Source organism: Mustela lutreola, chromosome 17 (assembly GCF_030435805.1).
Source record: "Mustela lutreola isolate mMusLut2 chromosome 17, mMusLut2.pri, whole genome shotgun sequence".
In the NCBI taxonomy this organism is placed as follows: Eukaryota; Metazoa; Chordata; class Mammalia; order Carnivora; family Mustelidae; genus Mustela; species Mustela lutreola.
The window spans coordinates 46,455,971-46,471,088 of NC_081306.1; the positions used below are offsets into that span (position 1 = coordinate 46,455,971).

The 15,118-nt window shown below is 45.0% G+C and overlaps 1 protein-coding gene across 7 annotated transcripts in view; it reads left to right on the forward strand.

Moving 5' to 3' along the window:
• AUTS2 (activator of transcription and developmental regulator AUTS2) overlaps nt 1-15,118 on the forward strand; it is a 1,064,120-nt gene that overhangs the window by 462,858 nt on the left and 586,144 nt on the right. For all 7 annotated transcript variants that reach the window (XM_059154787.1, XM_059154790.1, XM_059154789.1 and 4 more), the window contains exon 3: nt 13,711-13,806. In XM_059154787.1, coding sequence (XP_059010770.1) covers nt 13,711-13,806 — 96 coding nt within the window. The remainder of the gene's footprint in view (nt 1-13,710; nt 13,807-15,118) is intronic.

The window sequence follows — 15,118 nt, forward strand, 5'->3', positions numbered from 1 at the left end:
TCAGCTGCTGTACTTGTTTCCAGGAACGATCTCTTTGCTAAGTGGGGTGCGCTGGCACTGGGGGTCGTACAAGCCGTTTCTTTTCTGTGCAACAAGAACAAACGTACCATCTCCCTCGAAAGCACTTTTTCATGGAAAAATTCACTCAGGAGAGCGCATTTGGTTCTATTACAGTTGGGTTTCCATTATAACTATTGATGTTCTTCATCAGTGTTTGGTAAGAAACACATTTAAACATTTCTGCCTTTCTGTGGGGTGTTTTGGAAGAAGCCTTTGCTGGATTGATTAAAAAAAAATAAGAAAATAATTTTTTTATTTAAAAAAAGCACCATCAGATGGTAAAATAAATAAGAATTTTAAATGCTTCATATTATCTAAATTACTTAAAGTGGCAATCACATCAATAAGGTTGTGTAATACTAGGAGAGCTATTAACTTCTCTTGGTAGTGGTTTTTGACCTTTTGCTGAACGAGTACTTCTAAAAGTCTCAAATGCCAGGATGAAGATTTATTAAACCCACTGTAATTATGTGCTGCTTTTCATTTTCTAATCCTATACCTGACAATCTAAAATATCTTAAATTACAGGTGATCACTTTTTCAAGAGCAAAGTCAACGTATTACTTTTTGGAGCGTAAGGATTTTAAAGGCCGATTTTGTATGTCACCAAAGCCCACAGATTTGCTAAGGCACATGTGGTCACTGTTCTTGAGGTCTCCTTATTGGCTAACCCTAGAAGACTAGCTTTCTATGACCTAGGCACACTCTTGTTCATAGCTCCAAGAGGCGTTCTCCAGGAGACTTTGAAGGTGGACTTCCATGCTGCAGATATTAAAAGATTATACATAGGAATGAATTAAACAGATATTTATTGAGCATCTGTTAAATTACAGGTGCTGTTCTAGACTCTGTGAACGAAACAGATAAAAACCCTGTTAAAACTTACTGCCCGCTTGCAGTGTGTTTCAGGCAGCGGGAGTCTGGAGGAAGCAAGTGAAGGATGCAGTACGTGGGGAGGTGTTAGATCGGAGCAGGGCGAACAGTTGTGAACGGGACCATCAGGGAAGTCCTTGCTGAGAAAGTGACATTTAAGTGAAGACCTCGGTGAGCTTTGTGTCTTCTGGGAGGCTGAACATTCCAGGCAGAGGTTGTGGCAAGAGGGAAGACCGTGAGGTGGGAGCATGCCTCACCCGTTTGCGGGACAGCGAAGTGGCCAGTCCAGCTGGTTCAGAGGGACCAAGGCAGAGAGTGGGAGAGAATGAGGCCAGGGAAGTAATGGGGGAATCAGATACAGTGGGAGTTGGCTTGTGGCCATTGTGATGACCTCCGTGTTTATTTCGATAGGATGGAGAGACTCTGGAAGGTGTTGAGAAGATTGGGAATGAATGAATGTGCTTTTAGCCGGAGTCCTCAGGCTCTTGGGAGAGATGGACAGAAGTGGCCAGAAGGGCACCGTGGGGGGGTCGGGTAGGAGGACGTTGTCATCGTCCAGGCAAGAGACCAAGGTAGCTTTGCGCAGAGGGGCAGCTGTAGATCAAGACTTTGTCCTAAGCAGATAGAAAGTAGCAACTTTACACTAACAATTGGGAACATTGAGAACATGGCTTTAGTCGTGTTGAGTTTGAGATGCCCTTTTCGATGTTTAAGTAGAGTTGAAGGACTGTCTGGACTTAGAAGACTAGGATTTTCGGAAGAGATTGAGACCAAGGGTGTAAATTAGGTATCACCAGCACATAGATCATATGTGAAACACTGAGACTGCATGAGGTCATCAGAGGTCGTGAGTATAGGCCTGAAAGAGAAGCGGTCCCAAGACCGAGCCCTGGGGAGCCTAACATTAAGGGTTGGGACTAGGTGAAGGATCCAGACTGATAAGCAGGAAAGGCAGGAGTGAAGCAGAGTGCTTCGAGGACGTGGGAATGATCTGTTGTGTCCGATGTTCCCATTAGATCGGTAGGTCGGTGAGATGGACGCGGACGGTGACCACTCGGTTTAGCACTGGTAGGTCGTTGCTGACCAGGACTGGACTCCTTCAAAGCCGGGTCGCAGGGCCTTTTCCTTGAGCCCTGCTCTGGCCCTCCTTACCCAGAGTGGAAGAGATCAAAGGGCCAAGGACATGTGCCCCCTTGGAGCCCACCGCACTCCGACACACGTTACTGGTTCTGTGGGGCTCCAGAATCCCCTGCCCCGATGTCCTCAGTCCAACTGGGAGGATCCGCTCTCTGGGTCCGTCCTGCTGACAGCACCGGCACCGCAGCTGGGCCTGTGCCGGAGCTGGGGGCGCAGCCAGTGGAGCTGGGGACAGTCGGCAGTGCGGATGGGCCTGCAGGAGGGCCTGGGCTGTTACCGCACTTACGGGCGAGGCTTCGCGAGGGACGGGCCCGCAGCCGGGAAGGGAAGAGCCCAGGCCTGCGCCCGGTTCTTGTCCCCTGCCACGGTCCGTGAGGAAACCTCCAGGAACACAGAATTCCAACTCCGGAACCTGGCCTTCAGAGGGCCAGCGCTGCCGTGGCATGATTTGGAACTTCTCACCGTTTAGCTGGATAGTCCTTGGGTCTCTTGCCCTGAGCCCTGCACAGCGTCTGAGAGCCTGCTGTTGACTCTGACAGGGGCCATTTCATGGTCGGGGGACAAAAGCCTCCTTGGGCTGGGTTCAACAGAGAACTGGAGGGAAAGAATTGGTGATACTGAGTGAAATCTTTTCGAGAATCATTTGTAAGGGCCTGAAAGCAACGGAAAGTTGGCCGGGTTCTTGTGTTTGGTTCATTTTGTTCTCTTCGAAGGTAGGAAAGATAATGGCCAGGATGTTGGTACCCTAAAGAGAAGGAGTGTGTGGGTTTGCTGGGTCGTCATAACAAAATACCACCGAGTGGGTAACTTCAGGAACAGCAGTGGGTTTTCTCGCAGTTCTGGAGGCTCGAGGTACAAGGTCAGTGTGTCGGGTTTCTCGAGGCCTCTTGGCTTGCCTTGTTGGTGGCTGCTTTCTCCCTGGGGACTCACATGGTCTTTTCTGTCTTCCTGGGCCTCCCTGTGGTCTCTGTGTCTCCATCTCCCCTTCATGTGCAGATCCAGGTCAGACTCGGGCCCCCCTCGTGGCCTCATTTTATCTTAATTACCCTTTTAAAGTCCTCTCTGCGAATGCACTCTCCTTCCAACATACAAATTTTAGATAGACGTGATTCAGGCTGTAAGAGGGATCTCAGATATTCCAGAACCTGCGTTTGTGGAACCCATCCCACTTATAAAATGTCTGTAGCTTTTTAAAAACATCAAATATCGTGGATGCTGAAGCCGTTCGTTTCTGTATCCCGTGGAATAATGGAGTTTAGTACGGAACAGTTACTAACTGTTTAGTGATACACAGGTTTCTAATGCCGTGGACTAAATTGTGCCTCCTCCCAATTCGTATGTGGAACCCCACATGTTTGGGTCCAGGAGTAATTAAGGAGAAGCGAGGTCCTAAGGGCAGGTCGGTGATGGCTGTGTAAGAGTCGTCACTGGAGAGTAGGCCTCCTCTCCCCGCCGCGCGAGGACCCAGGGAGAGGACAGCTGCTGATACGCGAGGAAGAGAGTGAGTTCTCTCCAGGAACTGCCCATGCTGACCTCGGTCTTCTAGTCTCTACAGCTGTCAGAAAATGTCTGCTGATGACGCCATCAGTCCATGGAATTTTGTTAAGCCTGAGCCTGCTTGGACGTTAAGATACCCAAGGGTAGGCGAGAACCCTCAGGCTTGGTGAGAATTCACTTTTTGGTTGGATTTGAAATGTACTGGTATGAAAACAGTGGCAAGTTGGAAAGAGGTTTGCCCTGAAAGTTCATTATCTTAGAAATTTTGAAAGCTTGCAACCAAACTGTTTTATACCCTAACGAATTCTAGATGTTTATAATCTAGCAATGTAAAGGAATAGCCATTGACTGTGTGGTTTGGGGGAGAAAAATGCTGCTTCTGGAGATAAGGTTTTTAAAACTTATTTTAATGACAAATTTAAAATACATCCTGAAGTAGAGATGATAGTGTCATAAATGCAGATATACTCATCTTCCAACCTCAACAGTTAAGACATCTTGTTTCCTGGGGTTCCTGGGTGGCTCAGTCGTACAGACGAAGGTAGATACCTTCGTCCCAAGTCATGATCCTGGAGTCCTGGGATCGAGCCCCGCATCAGGCTCTCCCTACTCTTTGGGAAGCCTGCTTCTCCCTCTCCCACTCTCCATGCTTGTGTTTCCTCTCTTGCTGTGTTTCTCTCTCTCAAATAAATAAATAAATAAATAAAATCTTTCTTTTTTTTTTTTTTTAAGATTTTATTTATTTATTTGACAGAGATCACAAGTAGGCAGAGAGGCAGGCAGAGATAAGGGAGGAAGCTGTTCTTTCTGTCACCTGCATTAGTTTGAAATAGAAGTCCGAAGGTCAGATCATTTCTGTTATAAATATTTTGGTCTGTATCTACAAAAGCTCTTTCCTTTTTATTGTAACTATAATCTCATCAGTACTCATCAGTGGACATGTTTGAGTTTGCCTCATAACTTTTTACTCTTTGTGGAAACGAGGTTAAAACCAGAGCAGTCCCTGCCGTGGGTCGGGAGGCCTGTGACCTCGTTCCCACTCTTCTGTACTGATCGTGCAATTGATTCATCGAGGGAATCGGGAGATTTCTGGGTTTTGCTGATTTCATATCCCATGATGTGAAGTTTAATATGTGCCCGATCCCTTACATTTCTTGCAAGTTTGTTCAAGAATCTGTGGTGAATCAAATTCAGGTTTGATGGGACGGGGGAGCGTTGAGTGGTGTGTTCTCACATCAGGAGGCATGCGTTATCTGGTTTTCTTTCTTTTCACGATGCTATAACAGCCATGGATGCGTGATTCCTTGCTTTATTTTATTTTTCATTTTCAGAAGGTCCTCCAATGTTACCAAGAAGGTATTTATTTGTGGGTTTTCTTTTAATTGTCTACTTTTGTTACCATGTTTGATATGTTTTACTTTATTGTGTCATTATGCTACTGGTCATTAAATTGTCCCGTCTTGCATTAGTGGAAGTGCCTCAAATTTGGCTCCCAAGTCCCTTTGACATGGTCTTTTTGGGATGTCAAGACGTATGAGACTCATCTTGCGTATTTCTTTCCTTCAGCCTTAGTTGGCTATTTTTTCACGTACAACAGGAAAAAAAAAAAAAAACATAAGGACACAAAGCATTCTGTGTCTGAGGATGATGTTTATTTTAAACAATGCCAGGCCATTTAAAAAGTTTCTTGAAAACATGTCTTCTTACAGAAAAATAGAAGAAGAAAGTTCCGTGTGCTTGTTACTTTTGTACATTCATTCTCACCAACCAAATAATATTGCCTCAATTTCTTTTTATTAATCAGAATCTCATTATTAGAAGGTAGAGACTTTGACAAAGCAGTCAGACATTCCTTCATCAAATTATTGTTGCACGGCTCGCGTGTACTGCATGGGAATTTCTGAGCTGATATGAAAACGGGTTTGTCTTCTAGTCCCCGATCATACCCAAGGAATGCCAAGTGTCTTTTGTTCATTCAGGCTTTTCTCTTCAGTTGCATTCTTGTTCATCTCTCCCGCCCCCGCCCCTTTTCAGTAGAAAATGAAGTCAGGTATGTTATCATGCTTTTCCTCAACAGAATTCACCCCAGAAGTAGTACCCAGGTTGTGGATCGGGATGTGCGTTCCAGACGGAGCCCTGCTGTTTCCACTTCCGCTCTCTTCCCTTCCTACTATCAAGTTACAAAGAAACAGTATTGTAATAGCCTCTTGGCTAATCATAGAGAGTTACGATTCTCTTGATAAGCTGTAGAACATTATTAAGTTCTGCTGTCTGGGTTGAGTGTGTCTGTTGGAAGGATATCAAAGTTGGTCAGATGGCTTTTGACTGTCTTAATTGCTCCTTGTTTATGTTCGAAACTATGCAGTTAGATTGATCTTGGCGTATTTTCCTCTTTTTATTAACCTCAGGGTTTATCTTTACTGCTACAAAGTCCACCGAACCCCTTTCAGTGTTGAGTAATGTATGTGATTAGCAAGGAGAAGGGATTCGAGAGTTTCCCTTTCCAAGCTGGTCACACGGCCTTCAGGTCAATCCTCTGGGCCGTACCTTAAATGTCTATTTGGGAACATCACTGACACATTAGATAAACGACACGCCAAAGTCCAAGAAGCCTATTTTGTTTTGCATTAGTGAAACTTTACTAACTCCATTGGAATGATTTTATAATAAATGGAGTTAGAAGCACTTTCTCCTTTACTTGTCTTCGTAAACCATCTGTGGTAGGCAGAATTCCAAGTTGTCCCTCAGGATAACTTGCCTCCTGTGAACTCCCACGATTAGATTTTTGTGTTTAAGAAAGGGGGCTCCCAGTTAAAGCCTCTGCCTTCGGCTCAGGTCATGATCCCAGGGTCCTGGGATCGAGCCCCGCATTGGGCTCTCTGCTTGGCGCCCTCTCTCTCTGCCTGCCTCTCTGCCTACTTGTGATCTCTCTCTGTCAAATAAATAAATAAAATCTTAAGAAAAAAATGTGGGGGGGGGGGGGCTCCCAGGCGCCTGGGTGTCTCAGTGGGTTAAGCCTCTGCCTTCGGCTCAGGTCATGATCCCAGAGTCCTGGGATCGAGCCCCATATCGGGCTCTTTGCTTAGTGGGGAGCCTCCTTCCCCCTCTCTCTCTCTGCCTGCCTCTCTGCCTGCTTGTGATCTCTCTCTCTGTCAAATAAATAGATAAAATCTTAAAAAAAAAAAAAAGAAGAAGAAGAGAAAGGGGGCTCCCTTCCCTGAGCCTGACCCAATCCTTTACCTAAGGATTAAGGTAAATCCTTAATAAGGAAGTGCTTCTGGAGTAAGAGAGAAAAATGACGAAATCTTTCACTTTTTAAAACTAAACCTCCATATTGAAATGTAAGTTACATGTCCTGAATTTCACTTACTGTAAGTGTACAGTTAAGTGAGTTTTGGTACATTTATAGGGTCGCATGATCATCACAATGCTCCAGTTTTAGAACTTTGCCATCAGCTCCGAAGTTTCCCTTTTGTCCACTTGCAAGTTGGCGGTCTCCTACCTTCCTCGGAAAAATTCGATTAGAATGTGGTGGAACTACCCTTCATTTTATTATTAAATTGAACTTGTTGTATTTATTCAAGTTTTTGTAGCTCTTTTAATTAAAGAAAAATTCCTTAGCTCCCTTGTGTTTCACTTATATTAGTGGGTTTTGGAACAGATTAGCTTTGCGTATGTTTCTTAATGCTCTGAATCAGATTTTGTTAAAAAATTCTAAAAATTCACACTATTTGATTATGATCTTGACAGGTCCACCATAGAATGTTTAGTACTGTAATTTAGAAATGTGTTTATTCTCACATTTTCATAGTACTAATCAAGTTCTTACATTATTTTCACATTATATATTATTAAATTACCACATTATTATGTTTCCACATTTGGTTTGCTCTTTATCTCGTTTTATTCTTAGATTTGTAAGTATGTCTCTCTTGATTCCACGGGTTTCGCTCCCATTTATGCCCTGGTTTATTGATTGTGTCCAGTATTTTAATTTCCAATTCATTATGTACTTTTCATTTTTAAAAAAGATTTATTTATTTTGAGAGAGAGGTAGAGAGCAAGAGAGGGAGCGAGTGCTCAAGAGGGGGCAAGGCGGTGGCACAGGAGAGAGAGTCCTCTAGCAGATTCCACACTGCGCCCAAGCCCAATGGGGAGCGCCGCTCCAAGACCCTGAGAGCATGGCCCGAGCCAGATCAGGAGTCGGCCGCTTAACCACGAGCACCCAGGCGCCCCGTACTTTTCATCTTAGAAATTGCCTCTCTCTCATTTTCCCTGCCTTTTTGTCCTTTTGATCTCTGGAACTAGGCTATTTATTTCTATTATTTTCCACTTTGTAGAAAGTTTAGAAAGTTAACCTCCAGCACAGAATTTACAGCATCCTGTAAATTTTTTACCTTACATATTTATAGTTTTTATTTTCTTTTAAAATGATGTGTTTGTGATTTTGTCTTTGACTCAACTGTAACTATAGAATGTTTTTTTAATTTTATTTTTTTCCATGTTCCAACATTCAGTGTTTATGCCCCATGCCCAGTGCTCCATGCAATCCGTGCCCTCCTCAGTACCCCCCACCAGGCTCCCCCACCTCCCACCTTCCCCTCCAAAACCCTGAGATTGTTTCTCAAAAGTCCACAGTCGCTCATGGTGTGTCTCCCCCTCCAGTTAAAGATTTTATTTATTTATTTGTCAGAGAGAGCGAGCGAGAGAGAGCACGCGCACAAGCAGGCAGAGAGGCGGCAGAGAGAGGAGGAAGCAGGCTCCCCACTGAGCAGGGAGCCTGATGTGGGGCTCGATCCCAGGACCCTGGGATCACGACCTGAACTCAAGACAGACGCTTAACCAACTGAGCCACCCAGGCGCCCCATGTGGAGAGATTTTTAAAAACGTGTTTTAAAAAAAGATTTAAAAAAATGTCTAAAGGAGACAGTCATTAATTTTCACCCTAGAGGAGGCCGCTCCTGTGGTTTCTACATCGTGGAATTTATTTTGATCTTCGTGGCCTGGCCCACCTGCAGCGGAAGCCGAGGTCTTGTGGGGGCACCGAAAACCGTGGTCTCGGAGATCGACCAAGTTCGTGACGTCCTGCCTCAGTGAGACCGAGCGTCTGAGCATCTGTGTCCTTGCCTGTGGCTCAGTGCTCCTGCTCCCGGTTCGTAGGCTGCGAAGGACACCCACCTCCGTTTCCTTGGTTACTTAATTACTTCTTTATACATGGGGACATGGAAGTTGGTAACTTTCTCCCTTAGTAGAAAGCGCAGAAGTGTAAAAGGTGCAGAAGGCACCTCTTGCAACTCTGAAATGACTCTTTGACCTATGACCGCACCTAAGCATTTATTTCTAATCCTTTCTTTTTCCCCCCTTCTCTTTTTTTAAACTTAGGACTTCTCACTAAAAAATAATTGGATATTTATTTATTTTATCTAACAGATATTAGATGTCCTTGTTTTTTTAAAAAATAGGACTTGGGGCGCCTGGGTGGCTCCATGGGATAAGCCTCTGCCTTCGGCTCAGGTCATGATCTCAGGGTCCTGGGATCGAGCCCCACATCGGGCTCTCTGCTCAGCGGGGAGCCTGCTTCCTCCTCTCTCTCTGCCTGCCTCTCTGCCTACCTGTGATCTCTGTCTGTCAAATTAATAAATAAAATCTTTAAAAATAAATAAATACAGAGAACAAGTCGATCTGGCGGAGGAAAGTGGGATGAGGGGGTGAGCACAATGAGGGAAGGGACTGGAAGGTAACAGACTCGCGGTTGTAGAGTGAGTAAGTCACAGAAACTCAAGGTCCCACAAACGGAATACAGCCAGTGACCTTCTAATAGTGTCGTAGGGTAATAGATGGTACCTGCCCTCGTGGGGTGCGTAGAATAACATTTAGAGATGTTGAATCTCTGTGCTCTACACCTGAAACTAATAAAACTTCAGGTGTCAACTTTTTTCGAATAAAAAAAATGAAAATAGTACACATGCCACCCAATATATGGGGAAGAGTCCAACCCACAGGGAAACTCTGATTTTTAAAAAGCAAACCAACATTTTTACAAGATTAAATTCTTGCTGTTTTGATGTCAAGAATGTTAAACAAAATTTCTTGGAAACAAAGAAAAGTCTGTGCTTATTGACCGCATTTTTAAAACACTGTGTGGAGTTCCTTGAGCTTCCTGCAGGAAAGCTCAGCCGTCCGAGGTAGGATTTATGCTGCTTCCAGGAACCAAAAAAGCGGTAGGAGATTACTGTGGATGCTTTTCTGCATTGCAGTGCATAATTCACATCATTCCTCTGGAGTTTCAGGCGTAGGTGTCTTCTCCACATACTTTATCCTTCTGTGAATTTTGTTTGAAGAATTAATGACAGCCTCCTGAGCAGCTAGCATCTGGAACCCTCCGTACTGAAGCTGAAAAGAGTGGCATCGCCCGCCTCGCAGATCCTGGCAGGGCTGTATGGAGCGGCTACACCTTCACGGGTTTTCGTTAGATGTTCATCAGCAGCGATGAAACCCTGGGTCGTTATTTTCCTAATCAGCCATTAATAACTGTTTCACTCTAACAAGATCACAGCTTCAGAGTTTCTGTATATACTGTCGACCGTGGAATCTAATAGGAAACAGCCTGGCTTCTTCGGTTTTCTAGAAGTTGTCGTCTCACTGGTAGGATTCCTCCCGCTCACGCCAGTTTGCAGCTTCCTTTTACTTCATCTGTTTTGTTCTCATGCGGATCTAAACTGTGTAATACTCTGATGGGGAGACACTAGTGGAAATAGGAGTGAATTATGGTAATTTTTAAATAAGCAAAGTATTTTAAAGTATCTAGAAGATGATAAGAGGAGATCTCAGCATCTGTTGGAGCAAAAGCTGACTTACAACCGCCGCCACGGACGCTGGGACGAATCAATGCGGGCAGATCGATTTTCCTTAGGTCTTTAAATGTTGAAGCCAGCACCTGGCCTTTGTAATGTCTCTGGTTATAGGTAATAGCTGGGAATTTCAGGTGAAGGATTACAACTTCTAAGTCAGCTGTGCTACCCCACATGATCCATTGGATATAGCTAAAAATGCCAGTTTTAAATGTATTCATGGGATTAGGAATGAATACTTCTTCGCCTGAAATCTTGTGGTTTAGCTTTAGTACTTACTGTAGTCAATCCATTTCTTTGAAATATTGAGCTGTCTGACAGCTTAAAATCCTAAGTTTCCTTTAAACTTGAGCCTGGCTTTGGAGGAGAAAAGGGTAGTGTGGGGCTGGATTTTTATGTAAGTCTCTCCGCAGAGAATTCACTGAAGTGCTTTTGCTGGCAGAGCTCAGGGCAGGCCAGGAAGCGGCTCCGTCTCAGTCCTCCTTGGGTTTTGCCCTTAGCCTAGATCAACATTTGGCCAGATGATAGACATCAGAGCCACTGAAGTCTCCTGTCAAGCCTGTTGAAGTCATCGCTTCCCTTCCATGAAGAAACATGGAGGAGACCCAAATGCAAAGTCCAGATTTGGGGAAGCCAGGTGGATGGGTACCAGGATACCAGCAGGTCTTTCTGCTCTTAAGTGGCTAATTCTCTGCCGCATGTTTGTTTCCCATCTGGGTGGAGGGACTGAGTTTTTATAAACATCTCTAGATCAAGTATCACCTTGTAGGATTTCTTTCTTTGTGGATGAAGTCAGTTACCGCAAATATGTCTGAAACATATTCCATTGAGAATACTGATACGCTGCAGACTCGTTATTTTCATGTGAAATGCTGACATCTGAATGGATTCTAGGAAGTAGAGTGAGAACAGCAGTGAGTCGTATGGACGTGAACTGAGTCCTAGACCCTGTGCCCAATTCTGAGCACCTCACTTGCTCTTTTTCGTCATTCACACAACAGAGTAAACATGCATTTACTCAACTGCGATCCAGGAAGATAAAAATTATGACATGATTATGACACGACCTATAAATTAGAGTATCCACCCCACATGTAGATGTTATCATCCGCCCAGTTCATTTAGCAGTGCGCCTTTTCAGACTTGAAAATGGATCATCATTACCCGAGGCCTTTAATGGGGAATGGTGTATCACCTAAACTTGGAAGGCACATCAGGAAAGGAAGACAGACAAAGAAAGAGCTCTTCAAGCAGCATGGTGATCGTATCTGAGCTTCAAAACAGTCTTGACCTGGAAACCCCCGGGAAGTTGAGGGTGTGCCCTATGGGGTGAGGAAACCTAGCGTGAACAGACAGATGCAGGACAGAAATGGACATGACATGTTCAGGAGATTGGGAGAAAGTGATGTTCATTTTCCATTAAATTCCCTTTTATTGTAAGTATAAAAAATGAAAACTTGAGGAGAATGACAATATTCTGAACTTTTATTCCATAGTAATAAGAAAAGGCTCATATAGCTTGTGCCTGAATTAACTTAGAATTAGCAGATTTCGCAGTAATTTAGAAGGAAACTAAGCCCTTAAGGGCCCAGGAGGATACAAGCTAAAATGAGTATCATTTTTCTGGGTTCCATTAGAGAAGACTTCTGGAGAAAGGGATTTTTAGAAGAAAGTGATAAAAGTAGATTTGTAGGAAGGCTGACAGCAAAAAGGAGTGCTCTGTATGGTGGGTTTTGGGGACAGCTTATTAGATGGTGTGACCCAAAGTGGGATCTGAACGGCAAATTTTAGAAGAGGCGCGTGAGACAGGGCGTGCGGGTTCAGATTTCATTCTCCGCTTGTCTCGGTTCACATTCCCCTTTGGCCCCGGAGCCACATGAAAACCTGCAGGCACAGATGTTGCTACCTATTACCCGTTCTTCTCTCTGAAATTCCCTCCTGCCCAGAAGCACGGGGCTCGTGTTTTGTTTGAGACTTTCCATGTCTGATCCATGGACCCCCTTAGTAATGTTTCTTCCTATTTCCTCCCAGAAGGAAATCTCTGTTCCAGATAAGACTCCTTCTGATCATTTCCTAGCATGTTGCTTTCTGCCTCTCTCCCATCAAGAGTATCTTCCCCTCCCCTCTCAGCCACAGGAGCTCAATCTGCTTTTGAAACCCAAGGCTTCAGAGATTACTTTTCTTCCGAATGTCACTGGCTGTTTTTTGGCGTCCCGTTACGTTCATTTCCTTGTCTGTTGTATCTGCCTGGTCCACGCTCTTTCTTTTGCTGGATTAAGGACATTATAGAATAGGCCGTGTGTTGTGACCTGCGTCGGATTTCTTGGGGTCCCTGCAAAGGTGGTTCTTGATGATGACGTTGCCGGCTAATGGCCCGTATGTGTGTGTCTTACAGTCTTTTCCAGACTGCTGGTTTGAGATTCTGTGTGTTTATTCATTTTAATGGAAAATCAGAGCTGGGGAAATGTGTAGAATTTTCTGAACATAAAAATCAAAGACGGGTAAATGTGGAAAATTTTCTGAACATGAAAATCAGAGCGGGGTGAATGTGCAGGAGCTGCTAAAATGTAAGCTTCGCAAGAGCAGAGACTTTTTTTGGGGGGGCGGGAGTTTAGTGCCACCTTTCCAGCTCTTAGGACCAGGTACAGAAGTAGCACTTAATACGTGTCTGTTGAAGGAGTCGTGGCTTAATTGCTTAAGCCCTAGGTCTTAATCTGGGTACTCTTAAAGATCTGCCGAGAGACCTCCAGAAGCTGTCTCAGAAATTAGGATCAGGATCTTCCCAGAGGAGCAAGGATAACACGCAGCGCCTCATCGTTTTCTCCTGGAAGAAAACATTGCTTTTGTTCGGTTTTGCTGTGTTCTTTCTTAAGGAGACAGAGGGGAAAGGTGGGCCACCGTAGTTAGTGTAATCTGACTTTAGCTAATTCAGTGTTTTTGGTCTTTTTCTTGACAAAAAAGAGCTCCCAGTAGAACAGAGGAAAAAGTCTGAGGGAAGATTACTTTCCGAGATTCATGGACCTTTGTTAAATTTTTGTCAAGTGTTTTTTTTTTTTTTTCCTGGCTGGCTCACTCTTATTTCCAGTGACATTTTATGGTAAATGTTTTGCTTATCCTTCTCCGTGTTTCTTCCTGCGGCAGCTTGCCCGGCGCGGCTCAGAAGCTGAGAAGAATGTGAAACGCAGGACCTTCAGTCGTGCACTTTTGACAAGACTTAAAGAACCCGGGCAGGGGCCGGCTGTGTGCGGAGACCACTGACTTTTGTCTCTTTCCTCTTCTCTTTTGCCTGCAGCTCAAGCCAGGCCAGAACAGCTGCAGAGACAGTGACAGTGACAGCGGAGAATCCAAGGGCTTCCACCGGAGCAGCTCTCGGGAAAGGCTCAGCGATGTAAGTGTAAAAAAGACAAAAAAAAACATCCGACGAAACCTCCAGACCGCCCATTCCTGGGGTCCGGTTTCTGCCTCCCCGCGCTCCTACCCTGCCCGTCACTAGGTCTGCGCGAGCTTTCCAGCGCCCTCTCTCTCGGCAGACGTGTTTGAGCCTGGCTTGGTGGTTCTGTTCCAAAATGTGGTGTGACACGTAACAGGGCGGGTGGGATACTTGTTAGCTTAGGAATCAAAGATGACAAAGCGCCGTGATGATCCTTCCATCGTCAGGGCGCGAATGAAAGCGGTGCTCCCATTGCGAGGCGACGCCGTTTAATGTGGGGCTTTCTGTCATTTCCTGGCCTGCGAAATTGGTGACAGCCCCCGTCTGCCGCTTTATTTCTGTAGGAAGGGATAAGGAACTGGCCACTTGCTGGCAAGAGAAGGGGTTTTATGTCCTGGCAAATGGTTGTGATAACGTGCCGTGCCTCTTGAGGGGTCCATTAGTCCCCAGACCCGCCTCTGACTGCTCTCCAGCCTCCTGTCCGCCGACAGAGCGGATGACGGTTTGCCACTCCTGGAACCACCTGATCCTCTGGGCTCTCTTTTCTGCTAACCTGACATGTCACAGAGCAGGATTCTTCACCCTGAGAGCAACACTGGGAAGCGTTCTTACAAAAGGATGATGTAGGGAGACATTTTTATTAGGGTTGCCAGTGAAGGCACATTAACAGACTAAGAGAGAATGGTACTCTCAAAGAGACAGCAGTTCAGAGCCTCTGAGCTTCAAGAAGAAGAAACAGAGTCAGGGCATAGAGTTAGGACAGAAACTTTTGCTCCTTGTCTCACTCTTTTTCATCCTCTACTGCAGCCGCCTTCAGCCAGGGATACGGGATGATTCCGTGCGTTGCAGAGAAAAAAATATTAGAACTTATTGTTTTTTGTCTACAAACAAAAGACATGAAACTTTGCTAATATGTGGTGAGCTGGGAGTAGTTCTGGTACATAATCTGTAAACTCCCGTGCTATAGGAGTGTGCCCCAAGCGGTGTTTAACGGCGGGGGCTCCTAAGCATGAGAGGTCGGAACCACCGCTGCACACTGAGTCATTCCCTGTGATCGTCTCCCACCCACTTCTCCAACGTCCAAGGCGAATAGTCCCGAGACACACCTCTCAGGAAAGTCTGAGAGACTTAGAGTGAGACTTGACGTCCGGAACATTGAATTCTAAGAGAATTCAGTGGAGTAAACAAAGTATAATTACTTCTGTAGTACTCTTAATTTCTGAGTTATAGACATCTGCCTCCTAGCTAATGAGGTTTAATATCAATGATA